Source organism: Myripristis murdjan, chromosome 22 (assembly GCF_902150065.1).
Source record: "Myripristis murdjan chromosome 22, fMyrMur1.1, whole genome shotgun sequence".
NCBI lineage: Eukaryota > Metazoa > Chordata > Actinopteri > Holocentriformes > Holocentridae > Myripristis > Myripristis murdjan.
Genome location: NC_044001.1, coordinates 20,583,006 through 20,600,876, shown reverse-complemented (window position 1 = coordinate 20,600,876; position 17,871 = coordinate 20,583,006). Strand labels below are relative to the sequence as shown.

Here is a 17,871-nt window from a genome sequence, read left to right as displayed (position 1 = left end):
TCAGTTGCCTATAATTTTATGTAAATGATGACCAGTATTTGAAACAGATGAGTGACAAAAATGTTTGGGATTTACTGCACTCTGTTGTCAACAGTACACAATGTTCAAGTTTTTTTTTTTTTTTTTTTGTCCATTTTTGTGTATTTTGCTTTGTAATCTGTAAACATTTGAAGGTGTTTGAATTATATTTTATGCAGAATGTGTTTGCTGAGTAAAGGGTAGTCCCTCAAAAGAAACATGCATCACATAAAAAAAAAAATATTGTTTTTAAAAAAAATCTTTATTCAAATGAATTACAAAAGTAAAACACAGCTGAAGCAGTTGGAAAGTATTTACATCTTAGTACTGAGTGCCAGGACAGCAACCAATCACACAGATAAAACAAATATAAATTTTCTGAGTACTGATTGAAACAATTGTCATTATCATGATGCAGCTTAGTATTCACTCTTTGGCCTACAGCGATCCAAATTCATGCTTCACATGTAAATGTTGAGATATGCCATTAGTCTGTGCTCTGTGGGGATCAAAAGACATGAGACTGGATCATATTTAAGAAGCCACACCAGAAAACCCGATGCTGAAGCAAAATACTATTATTTGGACAAAGTCACTCTGTACCCTGTTAGTTTGAATGCATTTACACTATGATGAATAACACAAAACCCAATGTCCACCATCACAGGCTGTCCCTTCTCTTGATATATGCATTTCTGCCTCAGCAGAGCTGCTCCTGGTACTGTGTCTCTGTGGACGTGATGAAATCCTCCAGGACATTTTTCAGATACTCAAAGGTCGGCCTGTCATCTGGGCCTTCCCTCCAGCAGTGATTCATAATACCGTAGAGCCCATCAGGGCAGTTTTCTGGTTTGGGCATCCTGTAGCCACGCTCCAGGTTCTGGATGACCTCTGGGTTGGACATACCTACATAACACAAGGGAAGAGAAATCTGACTTTTTTGTGTGTGTGAAACTGTGGACTAGTGGCTGATACAGTCTCACATTTTGGATAAGATGTTTTCAACAGAAGAAGAGCTGTTATTGATATTTGGAAGCAAAAAAAACAAAACAAAACAAAACAAAACAAAACTTTGGATAATGATATATTGGCTGATGTCTTATTACATAAAATGCACATTTGGAGATAAGAATCCTCAAATTTGGAAATCAACTAACTGTAATAAAATATGTAGGCTACTGGTGGCTTGGTATGTTATATTTGGATTCTAAATAATATTTTATTATAACAATGTTTTAAAATTATCTTAAGTACTTTTTACTGCAATATATACTGTCTTTTTTGCATATTGGTCAATATATACCAACACCGATATGCAATAAGCTCATTTCAGCTGATAATATATGACAGTTAATATATCAGTCTGCCTTTGTTATGTATTGTAGTAGAACTCAGGGTGTATAATACATTTGTTGACTGATGAGTATGTGAAAATGTGATGCTCAGTAAATAAAGTACATACCAGGATAAGGTATGCGGCCATATGTCACTATCTCTGTCAGGAGGATTCCAAAAGACCACACGTCAGACTTTATGGAGAAGGTGCCATAGTTGATGGCCTCAGGGGCGGTCCACTTGATGGGGAATTTCGCACCTATGAACAAAAGAGGACATTCCATTAAACGCCCCTAAATTTCCTAAAAAGGACATGAACACTTGGTGGAGCTACTGCAGTGAAAGGTCATCTCATGTTTGGGAGCATATACACCTGATTAGCATTTAGGAACAAGATTAAATCTTCTTTTGTAATTGTTTAAAAATGTATTTTTCATTTTTTTCCACTTATTTTTTTTCCACTTTTTTTTTTTTTTTTTTTTTTTTGCAGCTCCACCTAAAATATTCTATAGTAATACACAATAATAAAGATTAACTTGGCTTACATCCATACAACACATGGTTTTAAATTTCTTGTCACCAAATCATAGTAGACATTAGTCTCTGTTAAAGCATGAAAGCAGCTCTAAGTAAGTGACCATAGTTCTCTGCAAGCTCTTGTTACCCTCTCTGGCTGTGTATTCGTTGTCTTCAATGAGTCTTGCCAGTCCAAAGTCGGCAACCTTACAGACGAGCTCATGAGACACCAGGATGTTGGCAGCTCGCAGGTCCCGATGAATGTAATTTCTCTGTTCAATGAAGGCCATGCCATCGGCCACCTACAGGGGGCAGCACATCGTCATCAGAGTGGGCCATCCCTGTCCAGCCTTTGGGGTGTGTGTGTGTGTGTGTGTGTGTGTGTTGAAGAATGAGTGTGTGTCTTTCTGTCTGTGTGTGTCAGTGCTGAATGCCAACAGACGGAGGTAGAGAGATTCCCAAAACAGGGCGGCTCCCACTTCCCCAGGTCAGTTCCTTGCCCCTCACCTCTGTTCTCCACCCAGGTTACACAGCCCAGCCTCCTGACAGACAGCTTCTGTTTCCTGTCTCTAATATCTGTAGTCTCGTCATTTTACCCAGCAGCATATGCACGAAAATGAGTCCAGTGGAGGTGGATGTAACCAAATCACTATATGAGTAATTTCCTCATGAACATATATATGAACATATTTCCTCATAAAAAAAAAAAAAAAAAAATGAAATGATTGAGCTACAAAAATGATATTGCACCTCTCAGTTTCGGGGAAATCAAGGTGTTAGGTAACTCATGTACAGTAGCTGAAATGGGTACTATTTTACAATAAGATGACCTTTATCAAGTGTTTATGAATGATTATTAATTACATTGTAAGCACATTTTAAATGATCAATAAACAGGCAGGCTCACTATTTGGCAATCACTGGTGCAGTGCATCTTTTCTGTTAAATCTCATATCTTGCTCGGCTTAATTTACTTGACCTTGCCAAATAGCGAGCCTGCATCAATATATGAAAATCATGTTATAAATTGTTTATGATTGTTTATAAATTATTTATAAAGTGTTTACAGACTGATTAATAACCTAATTATAAACCATTAAACCCTTTATAAGGGTAGTGTTGTTATAAAGGGGTACCACATGTTAATGATTTCTGTGAAATTCCCCACATATCATGTAAAAATATAACTCCAAATATTTTAATGAGACTTTTGATGAGTTTGTCCCTAATACAGTTCGTCCAGAACATCTGACATAATGGCAAAGATGCATTGTCTTTGAGCTAAAAAACGGCTGGTCTTTTTTTTTTTTTTTTTTTTTTTTTTAATCAGTGAAATGTATGTACTTTGGAGATACAAGGCTTTCACCTGACAGCGATGACATGTAATTCATGTCACTATGTGTATCTGTCTGTCTGTATATGTATGTTGCCAGGTCAGTGGTGCATATTTCAGACTGAAGAAACCTGTCACATAGGTGTCATAGGCCTTGGGGCCACTGGCAGGAAGCTGAGATGTGGGGATGAACTTCAGGTCTTGTCTTTACCCTCTAGGCAGAGACGTCATTGTTTCTATTCTCTAAATTCCATCTGCTTGCTCTAGGGAGCATGGTAGGTGTCAAATGAAAACTTGGATACAGCTTTTTTGCCGGTAAAGATATCTAGTTTGTTTCCTTTAAGCAGCAAGTAAAATTTCAGATTTGTCTGATGTCATATGTACATGCAGCTCATGGCAGAGGACACAGGCACAAGGACGTCAACAGATTCTCCAGTGTTGTGGCATGAGTCATCACTCGGTTAAATGCTGCTGCAAATCACATGATGGTTAGACGTACGTGCTTACAGCCATTACCTTGAATGCAATCAGTGTACTGATCGTTGCTTGGAAACAGTCTCCAAAATTTGCACAGCGCAGCTCTGTGTAAGCTCTACGTCTTACGTGACAAGCTGTAGGACATCTTTGAGAATTTGTCCACCCTGACTTTTCCAAGTATGTTTGCCCTCACTGCACTTATTTCTTTAACAAAATTAGGTGTGGGCATAATGAAATAGTTATAATGATGCTATTAGATAAGTGAACTAAACCTGAACTTTCAATCTGTGTCAAACCTCATGTCAGCTTTGAAAACTGAATTATTTGTCATGAGTTAAATTGCAGATTTTGCAACATCACAAACTTTATTAGGCTGACATTACATTTTTGTCATGCTTCTCTACAAAGCACCTTACAGTGATGAAAAGATAAATGCAGAAGGATAAAGGGGAAATTCTTAATGTTACATTGTGTTCAGTGAAATCAAGAAATTTGTAGTGAGCTCAGGAATCTCATGGTGTTTGTCCACTCTTATGTATGGTGACACGGTTTTATTTGTGTCAATGTGTCTAGACCACTAAACCACACACACACACACACACACACACAGGCCTGTTCTTATTGCGAGATTAGTGCTGAGTGTAAGCCTCATTACAACGGTGGCTTGTTTTGTGGCTATAAGGATAATACAGAAAGAATGGAAAATCAAAGTGTAAATGAGAAAGGATTTGATCAAGAGTGAAAAGTGAAAAGTGAAAAGAGCAGAGAGAAAAGAGCACAGGCACAGCACTGAAAGAAAAAAAAAACAAACAGATGGCTTACCTGAGAGGACATTTCTATCAGGATGTTCATGGACAAACTGGCTCCCTCATTTGTCTTGAGAAAATCCACCAGGCTACCTGCAAGACATTACAGTGAAACGATTAGGAATATGATCAGCGATGATGATGTGAATACAAATATGGGTTAATGGCTAATGATCACTATAAGGCATCGGGACCAGCTATATGAACAAATCAATCATCTTTGTAGGAGAAAAAAAAATAAACATTAAAACAGCAGTGATCAAAAATGCTCAGGGTTGGTGTAAATGTTTTGACGCAACTGGCAAAAAATCATGGAATAAACAGGTAATTTGAGTGCTGAGTCCACATGGTTCTCACTGTGGCCTGCCTCAGAGGAATGCTTGCATTGTATTTGGTTTGCATGCACTGCAAGGTTATGCAACAAGATATGACTTTAAAAAATGCATCTTATCTAAGAAACATGCTTTGTCCAGAAGACTAATGACATTTTCCTTTGACAAAAACACCAAGATAGCCCTTGGACACAAATAGTGGAGCTGGACCAGAATAGCTGGACAAATCAGGGAACATAACATTGTGAGGAAGTGCAGGGAGCATCAGTCAAGTTGATGCACGCTCTCTGATGGCAGGCCACGGATCCTGAGTTTGTGTTGAGTTCGATCAGGACAGAACAATACCTCCATACTCCAGCCAGCCAAGTCAAACCAAAGGAAATACTTAAAGAGGAATGACTGTGCCAGGAAAGAGGAGGCATGTGCTCCTCTGCTTAAGTCCGGAAGGCCTCTTTTGAAGTCCGAGAGCCAAGGGAACAAGCTTTGTCAAGGTCACAAGAGGGAAACTGGGAAGACACGCCTGTTATTTTCTTCAATAATAAAAAAGGTCGACAAATTGAGAGGATGGGAACTCCAAGCCATCCTTTCTCCTGTCAACAGAGGCAACAATTGTGTCCTGTCCACACGTGGATCCCAGACAAAGGCACAGCCTCATGTAGAGCCACTGTTGGTGCTTTAAAGGCGTCTCATAGAGGACCATACAAAGGCACTCCATTCAGTTCAATAGTAAGGCTGTTGTTGCACCAGTGACTGCATCTTTCTATGTACTTTGTTGTTGCTTCTAGTGAAAAAGAATTACAAGACCACTACCTTTGTATGTTAAGGTGAAATAGCTATCAGTTCCTTTTTATACAAGTGGCATTTGGGTGTGATTAACACTTTTATGGGGCATAGATATTGAAATATGGGAATTGAAATTGTTTTCTGTTTTTCTGTCTCACTTCTCTGTTTGTGCCTGTGTACCATGCTCCCAATTTATTGCTCTGGCTAGTGATTTGCAAGCCTTTCACAAGCACTTTGTGTCCTTTGTTATGTGAAAATGGGAGGCAAAAGAGGAAGATCCAATGGCAACTGGCTGAGAAACCTGGCGTTGTTGAAGCTAGGTTTGGTGCTCCTCTATGTATTTGTGTGTATGTTTGCATATGTGTGTGCGAAACAGAGAAAAGAGGAGGGAGCCAGAGAGCATGCAAAAGAGTGTCTTTAATAGTATACATGAGTGTGTGGACTTGTGTGTGTGCTTGTGTGTGTCTTTGTCTGTGTGTGCAGACAAAGTGCAGACTCTGGAATGAAGCCATGCGTCATTAGGGGTCTAAGTGAACAATAAAGGGGTGAATCAGCCTCTCCTATTTTAACACCCTCTTCTCTAACCCACCAGAGGAGACTTCCCCTTGTTGAGTCAACATCAGAGACCTGTCTGGAGGGGAAAAAACAAGTGAAAGTTCACGCATGCTTGGAAAAAAAATCTAGTACTGAGCAGCGAATGCAGCAGGGAATGCAGGGGAGAAGCTGAAAATAGCCTATCAGACGGCAGGCCACTTCAGCGGAGCGACATGTTTTGAGAGGCTGGACTCCGGTGACTTGCTCCCAATTTTGGTTGGTTCACACGCTTGAGTTCATTTACACAATACAAAATAATCACAGGTAATGACATATAGTCCCATTCATGTTAAACAAATATCATATATCAGACATGCAAAAGGAAAGCAGATCTGGGTGTCAGATCAAAGGTTGTTGGGATAATATAGTGGATTGGAGAACTCATGTGAGGAGACAATGAGTCATGAAAGGGGTGGAACGTGAGGCAGGTAAACGGTCTAATCTTTTGTTTGGGCATGTGCTCCAGCTCCCAAACTCCGATAACAGGTCAACATGTTTGATCCTGAAAGATTATGACAATACACTGACTCTTAAAACAGTTTCTTCCTCTTTGCTTCGGGCACAGAAGTAACTTTGATGACGCTATCGTTGCTGTTCAGTCTAACAGGGCAGGAGATTAAGCAAGTCATGGATGCAGGCAGGCTCAGACATATTTTTACTGAATAAGCCGAACTGAAAGGAACAGCTATGGCTACAAATGGATTTCTTGATCATTTGTCTTCCCCTGTGCAAACATGAGTGAGCTTTCATTTCATGGAAACTCCCACGGGCCAGGTTTTCCTTTGTTCAGTCACACTCATGCTTTTGATGACATCTTTGATTGCTACTTAATGTGGGTTTATGGGCTGTAATGAATAATAAGTAAACTCAGTTCACTGGCCACACATTAATAACCGAAATACTGTAACATGCCAACCAGGGGCTGTGATTCATTTTTTTTTTTACCCACCATTCTCCATGTACTCGGTGACAATATAGATGGGCTCCTGGGTGACCACAGCGAAGAGGCGGACGAGGCGAGGATGCTGCAGGTTCTTCATCATGTTAGCCTCAGCCAGAAAAGCTTCTACTGACATCGTGCCCATTTTCAGATTCTTGATTGCCACCTTCCTGTCATTATTGTAGACACCTGGAAATATACATTTTTTACATCAGCATGGGCCAACAAGGGTCTGGTAATTTAAAGAAACAGTTCATCTAAAATGAAAAAAAAAAAAAAAAAAAAAAAAAAAAAAAGATTCTCCCACTTAGAAGTAATTCAGTCTATCCAGATAGTTTCTGTGTGATTTGGCAAGGTTTCCAGTCTGTCTCCCTCACCCCAGTACAATAGAGTTGGATGGGCATTATTTTGTGAAGCTCAAATTATCAAAAATTTCCATGTGGAGAAAACTCAACAGCAACAGCTCTTTCCAAAAACAATGACATGGATACCCGACATGAGCCGCAGCCTTTGGGGTTTTGTTAGGAACCATTTCCTGCCAAGGAGAGCCAGCAAACTGTGCGGGGTCAGGTGGTTTCAAGTAAACATCATCTTTTCTGAAGCACAAGCATTGTGCTACTCATAGGTGATGAGTAATGATCAAACACTGACTCGACTCTGAGTGTCATGCAAACAGGATCTCATTCCTGCTCTGGTACATGACCAGCCAGGTTTTTTGTTGCCCATGAAGCAGTGAGCATCTTACACCGTGCATGAACTACAGTAATGGTGGAAACCAACTTGATGTACCATTCAGAAACATTCCTCTTTTATCTACAGTGGAAATCATGCTCAAAGCAATGGTTATGACTTCTTTTCTATTCTAACACACATGAATAAACATTTCATGGCAAATGACAGTCACTCCCATCATGCGGGTGCATTCATGAGCCAATGTTTGAACGAGGACAGGGAAACAAACACAGTGCCAAGATCACATGCAAGAAGAAGTTGTAAATAGAAAGTGGCTGTGAAATGAAGACAAGTTCCTTGGCTGGCTATTCTTGGCTCTGATACAATGGTTTGTTTTCAGTGTTACATTGTGCTGCCAAATAGGGATGGAAAATAGAGGGGGAAATACCCCTCCGATTGAAAAATAAGGACACGCAGCATAGATTATTCCAGCTGATACTCTTGTGATCAAATCATTTGGGTTCTTGTTTAACATGTGAGTGCACAATCACAAGAGAGAGAACAGTGAGCATTGTTAAAGAGAACATTTAGAGACCCACCAAAAACGACAAAGTTATTTGAACGGTGCACTTTAAGTAGTCTGAGTGTTCTTGCGCAACAGGGCTGATACCTGACATCAAGCTCTTGCTAACCAGCTCAAACAAACCTATAATTAAGGCTGAACAGGGGGAAATCACGAACCGTGCCAAACTCTGGCCACAGCTTCAAACCCTGTAGGATCCATTTATAGGGAACTACTGACCTGAATATATACAGTCTTAGGCGGTAGATGTACATTTGATTATTATTATCTAATTATATTGATTGAGCATTGGCCAATTGTATTTTTGTGCAGCCCTGTTTAGATTTACTAGGAAGGCTTCTAATTGTTTATTGATGAATGTTTGGGATACATTTATGATTGGAACTTTAAGCGTTGCTTTTAGTTGTTTAGCTCTATATATGTTATTGGGGACTGTCTTGCAGTAAATTGATGTTTGGTATTTATATTGCATGTGGGGAAGTGATTGGTTGCAGATTTGCAATGCTCCCTACTTAGTATGGCTTTCTTTTGACACTTACTATTCACCTGATGAAGGTGAAATACTGAAATATCGCATAAAATGTATCACTGCAAGACAGTGACAATGTGCATGAGATTATTTGCAACTTGATCTACGTGTCCTTAACTAACGCGCCTGTCTCATGAAATAGATGGGTGGAGTGTTTTCCTGTTCAAACTCAATCAGGTGGTTATATATAGAGTATATGATATCTATCTATGCAAACTTGCATTTCTGACTATTACCTGGAAATAGCGCATTAAAGTGACGTCTTTAGTGACAGTAACCAAACAGTCTGCCCCTCTAATTCAAACTAAAATTCAAATTAAAAATCTGCGCTCTCTCTGTTTCCTCTCACCCATCCAGACTTCTCCAAACTGGCCGGCTCCAAGCCTGCGCTCCAGTTTTAGGGACTCGCGGGGAATCTCCCACTCATCCTGCCACCAGGGCTTCTGGGGCGCCCTCGACTGGCACGGCTTCACCAGCTTTGTGCACAGCCCGTCTGCATCACCTGGATGAGAGACGGACAAGGTAAAAAGGTCACTAAATCCAGTGGATGTTATCTATAGTCATCACTGATGCACTTTATTCATCTTGATTGTGAAACCCTCATGAGGCTGCACATACGTGAGTGATGCTGGACAAGCTCCTTGAGGGAGTTGAAGGAAATCTTAGCTGTGATGTAAAACCCTCCGTTGTCCATGTTGCGGATCCTGTAGTGCTTGATTGTTTCACCGGAGTTGTGGTCTAACTCTCTGACTGATAAGGAGTATGAGCCTGGGACACAGAGAAACAAGAAATGAGAGTGAGATTATGTGTAGCATTTTCACATCATCTTGGAGAACCACTGTAAACAGTGCCACTGGCCACCGACATCAGTCTCATGTGATTACAGCAGAGACGGGGCGGGCTCGAGTCACATGAATTGAATCGAGTTGGGCTGGAGTCAAGAGTTTGACAACTTGTGACTGTGATCGATAAATGTGGTCTCGACATGACCCTGACTTCATAACCTGAGACTTGACTTCTGAAACTTAACTTGAAAGGACTTGATGGTTTTATTAGATGATTGAATTCTCCTTTCAGATCAAAATTTCATTTCATATCTCTCAATCTCATATGAAAAGGTGGCTGCAGTCAGATTAGGTGCCTTTTTTGTGGGACTGACACATCCTGGCAACATATGGCTGTCTAGCAATGACTCAGTGTGCCCCAGGAAGTGGAAACGCTCAGCTACTACGTGTGTGAACATACTGTGAGCATACTGTTCACACACAGGGGTCACACTGCAAGAGATATCATGGAGGGAGCGATTCCAAATATAATAAGATAAGGACACAAAAAAGGGATACAACCACAACATCCAACCTTATTCACCAATACCAAAACGAGACAGAAAGGTAACTAACTTTACATTATAGTGAACTTATATATAGCCTCTGAATAATGCAAGCCTAAAATTTACTCCACCAATTTTTTAATATTACTGTAGCTGTGTCCTTTTTGGCATAATGCCTGTACATGGTGCCCGGAGGCTAATGTTGAACTGTTTATGTTATCTTTAATAAGTTAGCTCTGGGTTGGCCTGATTAAAGCACATCCTAAGTATTAAACGTTGTTACAAATCATTGTGAATCCACTGTGAATCCAACTGTATTAAATTTGAGGGCCATCCAGACATCTGCTGTTTGTTGTAATATTGATCTTAGCTATATGTCATATCAATCATTAAATAAATAAACTTTCCATAACAAACATAAATAAATTAGATGTAAATTAGAATTTAAATGGAGTCTGGCAACTAGACTTGCCCATAGCAATAACTCGACTTGCCTTGCTTGATGCCCAACACTGCACCTTGAGACTTTACTTGAGACTTAGACACTTAAGACCTAACCTGGGACATCCACATGCGTGTCTTGCTCCCATCTTTAGTTCTTGAATAAAAGAAAATGTAAAACCCACTTCTCTTCAGATTATACCAAAGCCTATCCCTGCCTAGTGCCAGTGAAAAGCAATGACAGTTTTTTTTTTCTCTCTCTGTAAAGTATTCAGTGGTGAGAAGTGGTGAATGAATCATTGCAAAAGACACACTCGTGTGACATCTCGTGTGATGCCCACAGTGATAACTGTTAAATTAGTTAACTTAGGTGCTGTAATATTCATACACAAAGATAATAGCATACGATTAGATAAAAATAAGAGCCAAGAGGTGATTTACTTATACCAGAGATAACAGGAGCAGGTGTACAGAGCAGAGATGGCCATATGAAGTAAACTTTAGAGAGAAATGTTAGATGCATTGTCAGAGGAGACCTATAAAGGCTGAAACCTCGGTATTTCTGAAGGAAAAAAAACAAAAATCTGAGAAATTTCAGAAAAAATGGACATGATAGCAAATTTGAGCAGTGAAAATACATTTCTTCCTGTCCCATCAACTAACTCACAACCCCTCAAAATTCTCTCACAACCCCCTGGTCCTGACCCTCAGTTTGAGAAACACTGTAATGGTAAAAAGATAATGAGTGGGGCAATAGGAATTGGTTATTAATTTTGGTATACTTCAGAGACTTTTTTGGCATAGAATTAGATTATTATTGTACATTATCCTCCTTATTTATGCTCCAGCCACCAACTATCTGTTCTCCAACCATGATACTTAAGCCTCCCTGAAATCAGTTTTTCTTGGGTGGGATGTCTGTCAAAGTATCTCAGTAAAAGTGATATTGATGTGTAAAAATGCCACACTTTACACCTCACAGCAGATGCAACATCAGTGCTAACGCTGACAGGTGCTGCTCCACATCCTGATGCAGTAGTCGTGCTGAGGGACGCAAAGCTCCTCATTAAATAGGAACCCTGACTGCGTGAAAGCAAGAGTAAAAGCACCGCAAAATTCACCTGGAGTTGTCTCGCTCTCTCGGATCAGGAAGGAGCCTTGCGTATTCCCAGGAGCCAGGAGGAGCCTTATGGCGTCATTTCTAGAAAGGTTCTTGAAGAACCACCTGCAGCTCAAACACATAAGATGCATCACACGCTAGCAAACCACATCCTTTCCATCAGGTACTTAGTATACATTATATGAGATGGTGTGGTTGCATGAAATGGTGTTCAGCGCAGGATCATTATGTTTCCGGTATGACATACGGCTCAGTCTCCATTGTGTTCATGGTGGCAACAAAGTTGTATGGGATGTATCCTCTCTGGCCCGTGATGAGAGACTCTGCCAGATACCACTCAGCGTCATCCCTAGTAGCCACAACAGACCATGAATGAGTTCATATATCCGGCCATTTCACTGAGTGACAAATGAGCACGCTTTTCATAAGCAGCCAGAATAAGCCATCACATTTGAGTGTCTCTTTGCAAATAAAATGCTTGGTGCCGGAAAAGAACCGCATTACGTTATAGCTGGGGTGTATTTGCATACCAGCCATCAAAAAACGAAAGCGACTAGGGAGAAAACTCGCACACTCACTAACGTTTACTCTCGTAATTTCATCGCATTACACAAGGCTTATCAAGCAAATGAAGCTTGTTAAATGATAGAATAATTCAGATCTTGCTTATTTAGCCCCATGCTAGTCAAGACACAGCTGAAGTTTGTATGGCCAACAAAATGAGTCAACCCCTGTTGCTCCATCTCACCACTTATGTGGGTACAAAACGCTTGAATTATAGCGTACAAGCTGTTTGGAGATATTTGTCATTTTATGCATTTTTGGAGGCTGTAATAAAGTGGCTGCATTTACGGTAATACTTCAAGTGAAATCTGAGATGGATCTTTAGGGGCTGACTAGCGGCGTATTTGATACTCCCGCCAACCTCAACAGAGTTTGGTCTAACGTGACGGTGAGTAAATAATCACTGAATAATCGATTTTGGGGTGAACTGTTCCTTTAATAATGAGCACCATATGCTCAGTGCCAGCTCTTACTTGTTGATTATCTTAAGCTTGTCTCCCTTCTCAAAGCCCAGGTCATCCTTGTGGGTGGGTTCATAGCTGTATATGGCCAACACAAGGTTGTCTGCAAGAGAGACATTGGGGGTGTTACAAAGAATAGCATTGAATAGAATAGAATAGAATAGAATAGAATAGAATAGAATAGAATCTACAACAAGATTGAACTTCATTTCAACAAAGCTATGGGGTTGAAATGCATTTAGTATCGTTTTGTTTTGTTTTGGCTTTTTTTTTTTTTTTTCTTTTGTTTTTTTTTTTTTTTTACACCCAGATATAACTTGGCTTTTTGAATTTATTTATTCATTTATTTATTTACATATTTATTTATCGGCAGGAGAGTGACAGTAGACATAGAAAGGAAATGCCATGCAGCAAGGGGCCCGAGCCGAAATCGAATCCGGGCTGCTGCAGTAACAGTTATGCGGTACGTGCTCTACAAAATGAGCAGAAAAAAAGGTTTTAAAACAGACTTTCGTGTGCCTCGAATCAATTTTTTAGCCTGATTTTTTACCCCAAAGATCACTCAATCCTACAGTCTTCAAAATAAGGTGAAAACACACATGCACCTACACCCACAGAGGAAAAAATAACTTGAGAATAACTCACCTGGTAATGGAGATGTAGGAGGTGAATGTTGTGATGGGTATGGGATCAGCTGATCTGTGTACTGGTGAGAAAGAGAGCCAAGATTTGATTAGATTCCTGTTTTGACTTTAGCCTTTTAATATCTGTGAGAAAGGAAGGAGGCAAAGGTTATAACGGTTCATTTGCAAACGCTAGCTGGTAGATCATCGGCGGTTTTCGTTTTTTGCCTGTAGACAAAGTGTCTGGGAGCGCTGTGGCACCCACATGTTATTCTCCTCTAACTCTGATCTAACGGGATATCTAAGTCACACGGAGGAAACAAACAACATTGGGGGAATGACTACTGTCCCAAATAATTATACTACACACAAAAGACAGCTTCCCTTGCAATTATATAAGTTCAAAATTCCTGGATCCAAACATAGCAACTCACACAATGCCAAGTAGGTACAGCAGGTACTGCACTCTAGCCTATATTACATAATTTACACAGGATGTAAATATAACCCCCTCCAGTTTGTGTTGTACTCATACTGTTGTGGGTACAAATGTCCTCTGTGTGGTCATTCACATTCAGACACACTAACAATGACACCCATTCATGCTCACACTTACGTGGCCACACACTGCCACAAGCAATGTCTCCACATAGAGGAGACCTGGACGATGTGTTATCAACACATGTGGTACATGCACACATAGCACTGTGAACTAACACATAGATACACACACACATGTGCAGGTGTGTGCACAGACACACTTACTGGGTTGCTTGACGGGGGCGGTAAAGGGCAGTTACAGTGTTCGCAGATTTCATCCAAGTTCTCTATCCATTCGCCGTCTGAATAGTCTGAACTGCAGTTACATCCCATCTTTCCTGAAATATGAAGGTTAATGTTAATATTGAGGATAAGTATATCCACACTATATGCATACAAACTATATTTTAATCTATTTTTAATTGAACCATGGGCGTCAAAATATGGTTAATTTACCTGCGAACAAGAATTTGACCACAGTCATATGTTGTCGTAAAATAAATGTTAACAACTTTAATTTTACCATAACAAGTCATATATATGTGATATATGGAGATATGATATGATGTGATATGATATTCAGTTTAAAGGTGATAGGTTACACTTTGTCAACACAGGATGTTTCGGAGGTTGTTGAAACCTTCAGTCAGATGTCACAGCAGGTCTTGTCTCAAAATGGCAGCATCAGGCCTGAAACTGATCCTGTTTCCAGTAAACGCTAGAATCACTGAACCGGAAACATGGTGTAAACTAAAACATGATATTACTGCGCACAAATAAGACAATACAAACTGGTTCAAAACCAAGACCTAAAACTTTATTGGCCACTTTCAACACCGTAAATCAGTGGCCGTTCCATGTTACAGCTCTAATTACATCTTAGATCATAGTTTAAAAAACGTCACACTAAAGATCATGCTAATCCTGTGTAATCCAAGGTGTGCACGTGCTCAGTCTCGTTCCTTACACTGCTGTACTGTACAAACCGGCTTTCTCAAGCTCGCATTGCTCCCTTTGGACCACTCATGTAACAGGGTCAGTGGGCTAATCGCAGCGGCCGCCTGTCCCAAAGGCTCGAAGCCGTGAGAAAAATCTGGAGAAGCCTGACCTGGCAACAACAGCCCACTGCTGTGGTGGGACCCCAAGGACTGAATCAAGGGAGGACCAGTGGGGGAAGAAAGGGTTTTATTTGAATATCAGCCCTCCACAACGCCCACTGGACAACTATCAGGGAGTCACATAAACAAAGTCAGCATTTTCCACTGAGGGGTTGCCCTCCTTCTATTATATATAACCTGCGGCTGAAGGGCCTTCCAAAAACATACTGTTGATTGTTATTGTTTACACAGTATCACCAGTATGGTAGTGACTTTTCTGAGAACAGCCTATATTTTTACTGCTGGACAAAGCACTCACTGGCCTTGACAGTGAGGCTGGTGGACTGATAAAACACTTTTCTCTTCAATGATGTTGTTGGCTTTTTTTGTGATTTTTTTTTTCTTGGTGATATAAATATATTACAGTTAACTCTTTCATCTACGGTTAAATGTTCCTTTGTACTTCACGCCCCACATCTATTATCCTCATCATCTCTCATAAGTATGAATTTGTCAACACACAAGCGGCTGAACCTTAGATTTTAAGTTGGTAATAAAGTATGGAAGCAGGTTAACACTGGTTTCTCATCACCGTATATGAATATGGATTGTCACTGGCTTACATGTTAAACCTACCATGTATAAAGGAAGAGAATAAAGAAGACTAACTTTGCCCACTGGATCTTACAGTGAAGTTTGTTAGTATTTATCATCCGATGACTGATTTTCAAAATACCATAAATTAGATTTACTAATGTAAAACAAAATCATGTATCAATTTGTATAATTCGTCATCGAATCATGTAACGATCCTAAATGATCCTTTTCATATAAAACAACTATATCTGTTACTGCAAATATAATAATGGCATCTGAATTGATTTTTTGGGCTATCTGTTATAATCATAGTCATTTCTTTCCATATATTTTATACTTACAACGTGCTGTTAGAATTGTGTAGTCACTCACCTCTTGAAATTAGAAATGTCTTCTCTTTGAAGGTCCAACAATTTCAGATTTCTGTAGCCACCATAAAGCTATCCATGGCAATAACACGTTAAAACAATAGCAATTTTCTTCTTCTTCCTCTTCTTCTTTGAAAAGTTTTTTTTTTTTTTTTTTTTTTAAAATAAGTACTTAACAATTAGGGAGTTTTTCACCGCAGGAGTTTGAGTGCAGAGATGTCATCATCAGTTTCTCATATCATAACTAACCCATATCATAGCCAGGAGTGATGATGTCTGCCTGTATACCCCCACACACATGCACACACACACACACACACACACACACACACACAAACACACACACACTTTGGTGAGCGTTAGCAACCCAGAGTGTTTCCTGTCGTTGAAAGGTTGAGGCTTGCTCTGCAGGCTTCTAACAGGTGCTTGCCATGCAGCTGTGTGTTAGCACAGGGAACGTTAGGCTCCACGGTAAAGGGGTCAGGACAGCACCTTTTCCAAAATGGGAACCGAAATGTGATTGTTCCACTGGTTAAAGTGGATGTTATGTGAGAGGCTGTATTTTGTGGAACTTCTATGCATAACAGCTGTGTGTTGGTTGCTGGTGAGATGAGGAACTTTATGAGGTTTGAGGCTGAAGAGGGGGGCTGGGGCTGTTCAAAAAAGCTGATCGATGCACATGCAGAAAAGTAGCACCTTTTGCACAATCAGAAAGTCCCTCAGGTTACAGTGGTTAATATCAATATCATCACCTTAATATTGTAATTTTTTTTTATTGTTATTCAAATTTACAATATAATTAATGAATTTTATTATATATGATATGATAAGTGAGCAAACTATTTTTGGAAGTTTATTTTGTTCTTGAAAATTATATCACAAGTGAGACCATTTTGGCCATCTGATGCCTGAAAAAAACCCCTGAACATTTCCTGTTCAGCGGTTGTAGGTCTAAGGTCATCAAAAACATGAGGCTATTTTTTGTTATTGATGTGGTTTATCGCTTTCGCTTTGCCCAGTGGCTATTTTTATCAAAAGGGTCACAAATATTTCATTGTCACACCTGTATGCAAATATAAACCATTTGATAACCCCCTTGTTTTTTAAAATAAGGCTCTTTGCTGGTGGGAAGGTAGGAAGTAGTGGGCTGCGCCTTGTTCATATTTAACTCTGAGAAAAAGCATGAATTAAGAAGTCTTTTGGCTGGTTTCAGCCTCTTCTCTCGTGTTTGCTCCCTACCAGACAGTTCTGCTGCGGACCACAGCTCTTCTCTTGTGGTGACAGGCTGCAGCAGCACAGTACATATTGGCAGGAAGTCAGTCCAAACATTGCAGGAAGTGCACAGAAATAGGCGCTGAGTTGACTGCCACAGCATAGATTAAGTCTCACATGCTACGTAACCAAATAAAAGAAGTCTTTTTCCATTAAATGAGTGTGTGTCTGAGGGAGTGCACATAGAGAGTGTAACTCAAAATGTGCTAAAAAGATATTGTGATGTTGATGTTTAAACATTTTGACAATAATATGTTGGATGTACTCATTGACAACAAAGACGGTTCCAAAAAAAAAAAAAAAAGACACAGATTTGCACTACAAAATGATGAGAAGCATGAGTGCATTCACATTATCATATCTTTTCCATGGCAGTAATAACAGTTAAGGAGGAAACTAATCAGATTCCAATTTCACTTTTGTGTAATGAGATCAAATTGCACATGTTTCAAAGAACAGCACTATCTCTATGAGATCAGCCGTCAGCAGAATAAACGCCTCAGGCTCTCAGGCTATTCCGATTTCCCCTCTGCTACAGTT

General features: G+C 39.9%; 1 protein-coding gene across 1 annotated transcript; it reads right to left on the bottom strand.

The window, feature by feature from the left end:
• Positions 1–328: 328 nt before the first annotated feature.
• On the bottom strand, positions 329–16,343 carry lck (LCK proto-oncogene, Src family tyrosine kinase). Its single transcript, XM_030045030.1, has 13 exons — positions 16,064–16,343; positions 14,223–14,335; positions 13,480–13,540; positions 12,847–12,937; positions 12,057–12,158; positions 11,811–11,914; positions 9,537–9,686; positions 9,268–9,420; positions 7,144–7,323; positions 4,502–4,578; positions 2,018–2,171; positions 1,481–1,612; positions 329–924 (listed from the first exon to the last, which is right to left on the bottom strand). Exons 2-13 carry the CDS (start codon positions 14,328–14,330, stop codon positions 719–721), a joined length of 1,518 nt encoding a protein of 505 aa, XP_029900890.1. The 5' UTR covers positions 14,331–14,335; positions 16,064–16,343; the 3' UTR covers positions 329–718.
• Between the last annotated feature and the right edge of the window lie 1,528 nt (positions 16,344–17,871).

What these genes read in the sequence shown, in the direction of transcription:
- lck (XM_030045030.1), bottom strand. Translation starts at nt 14,330, where the DNA reads ATGGGATGTAACTGCAGTTCAGACTATTCAGACGGCGAATGGATAGAG. An exon ending in AAGCTTAAGATAATCAACAA is followed by an intron (nt 12,159 to 12,846) that starts GTAAGAGCTGGC and finishes TGTGGCTACTAG; the next exon opens with GGATGACGCTGAGTGGTATC. An exon ending in GTTTGGAGAAGTCTGGATGG is followed by an intron (nt 7,324 to 9,267) that starts GTGAGAGGAAAC and finishes GTATATTTCCAG; the next exon opens with GTGTCTACAATAATGACAGG.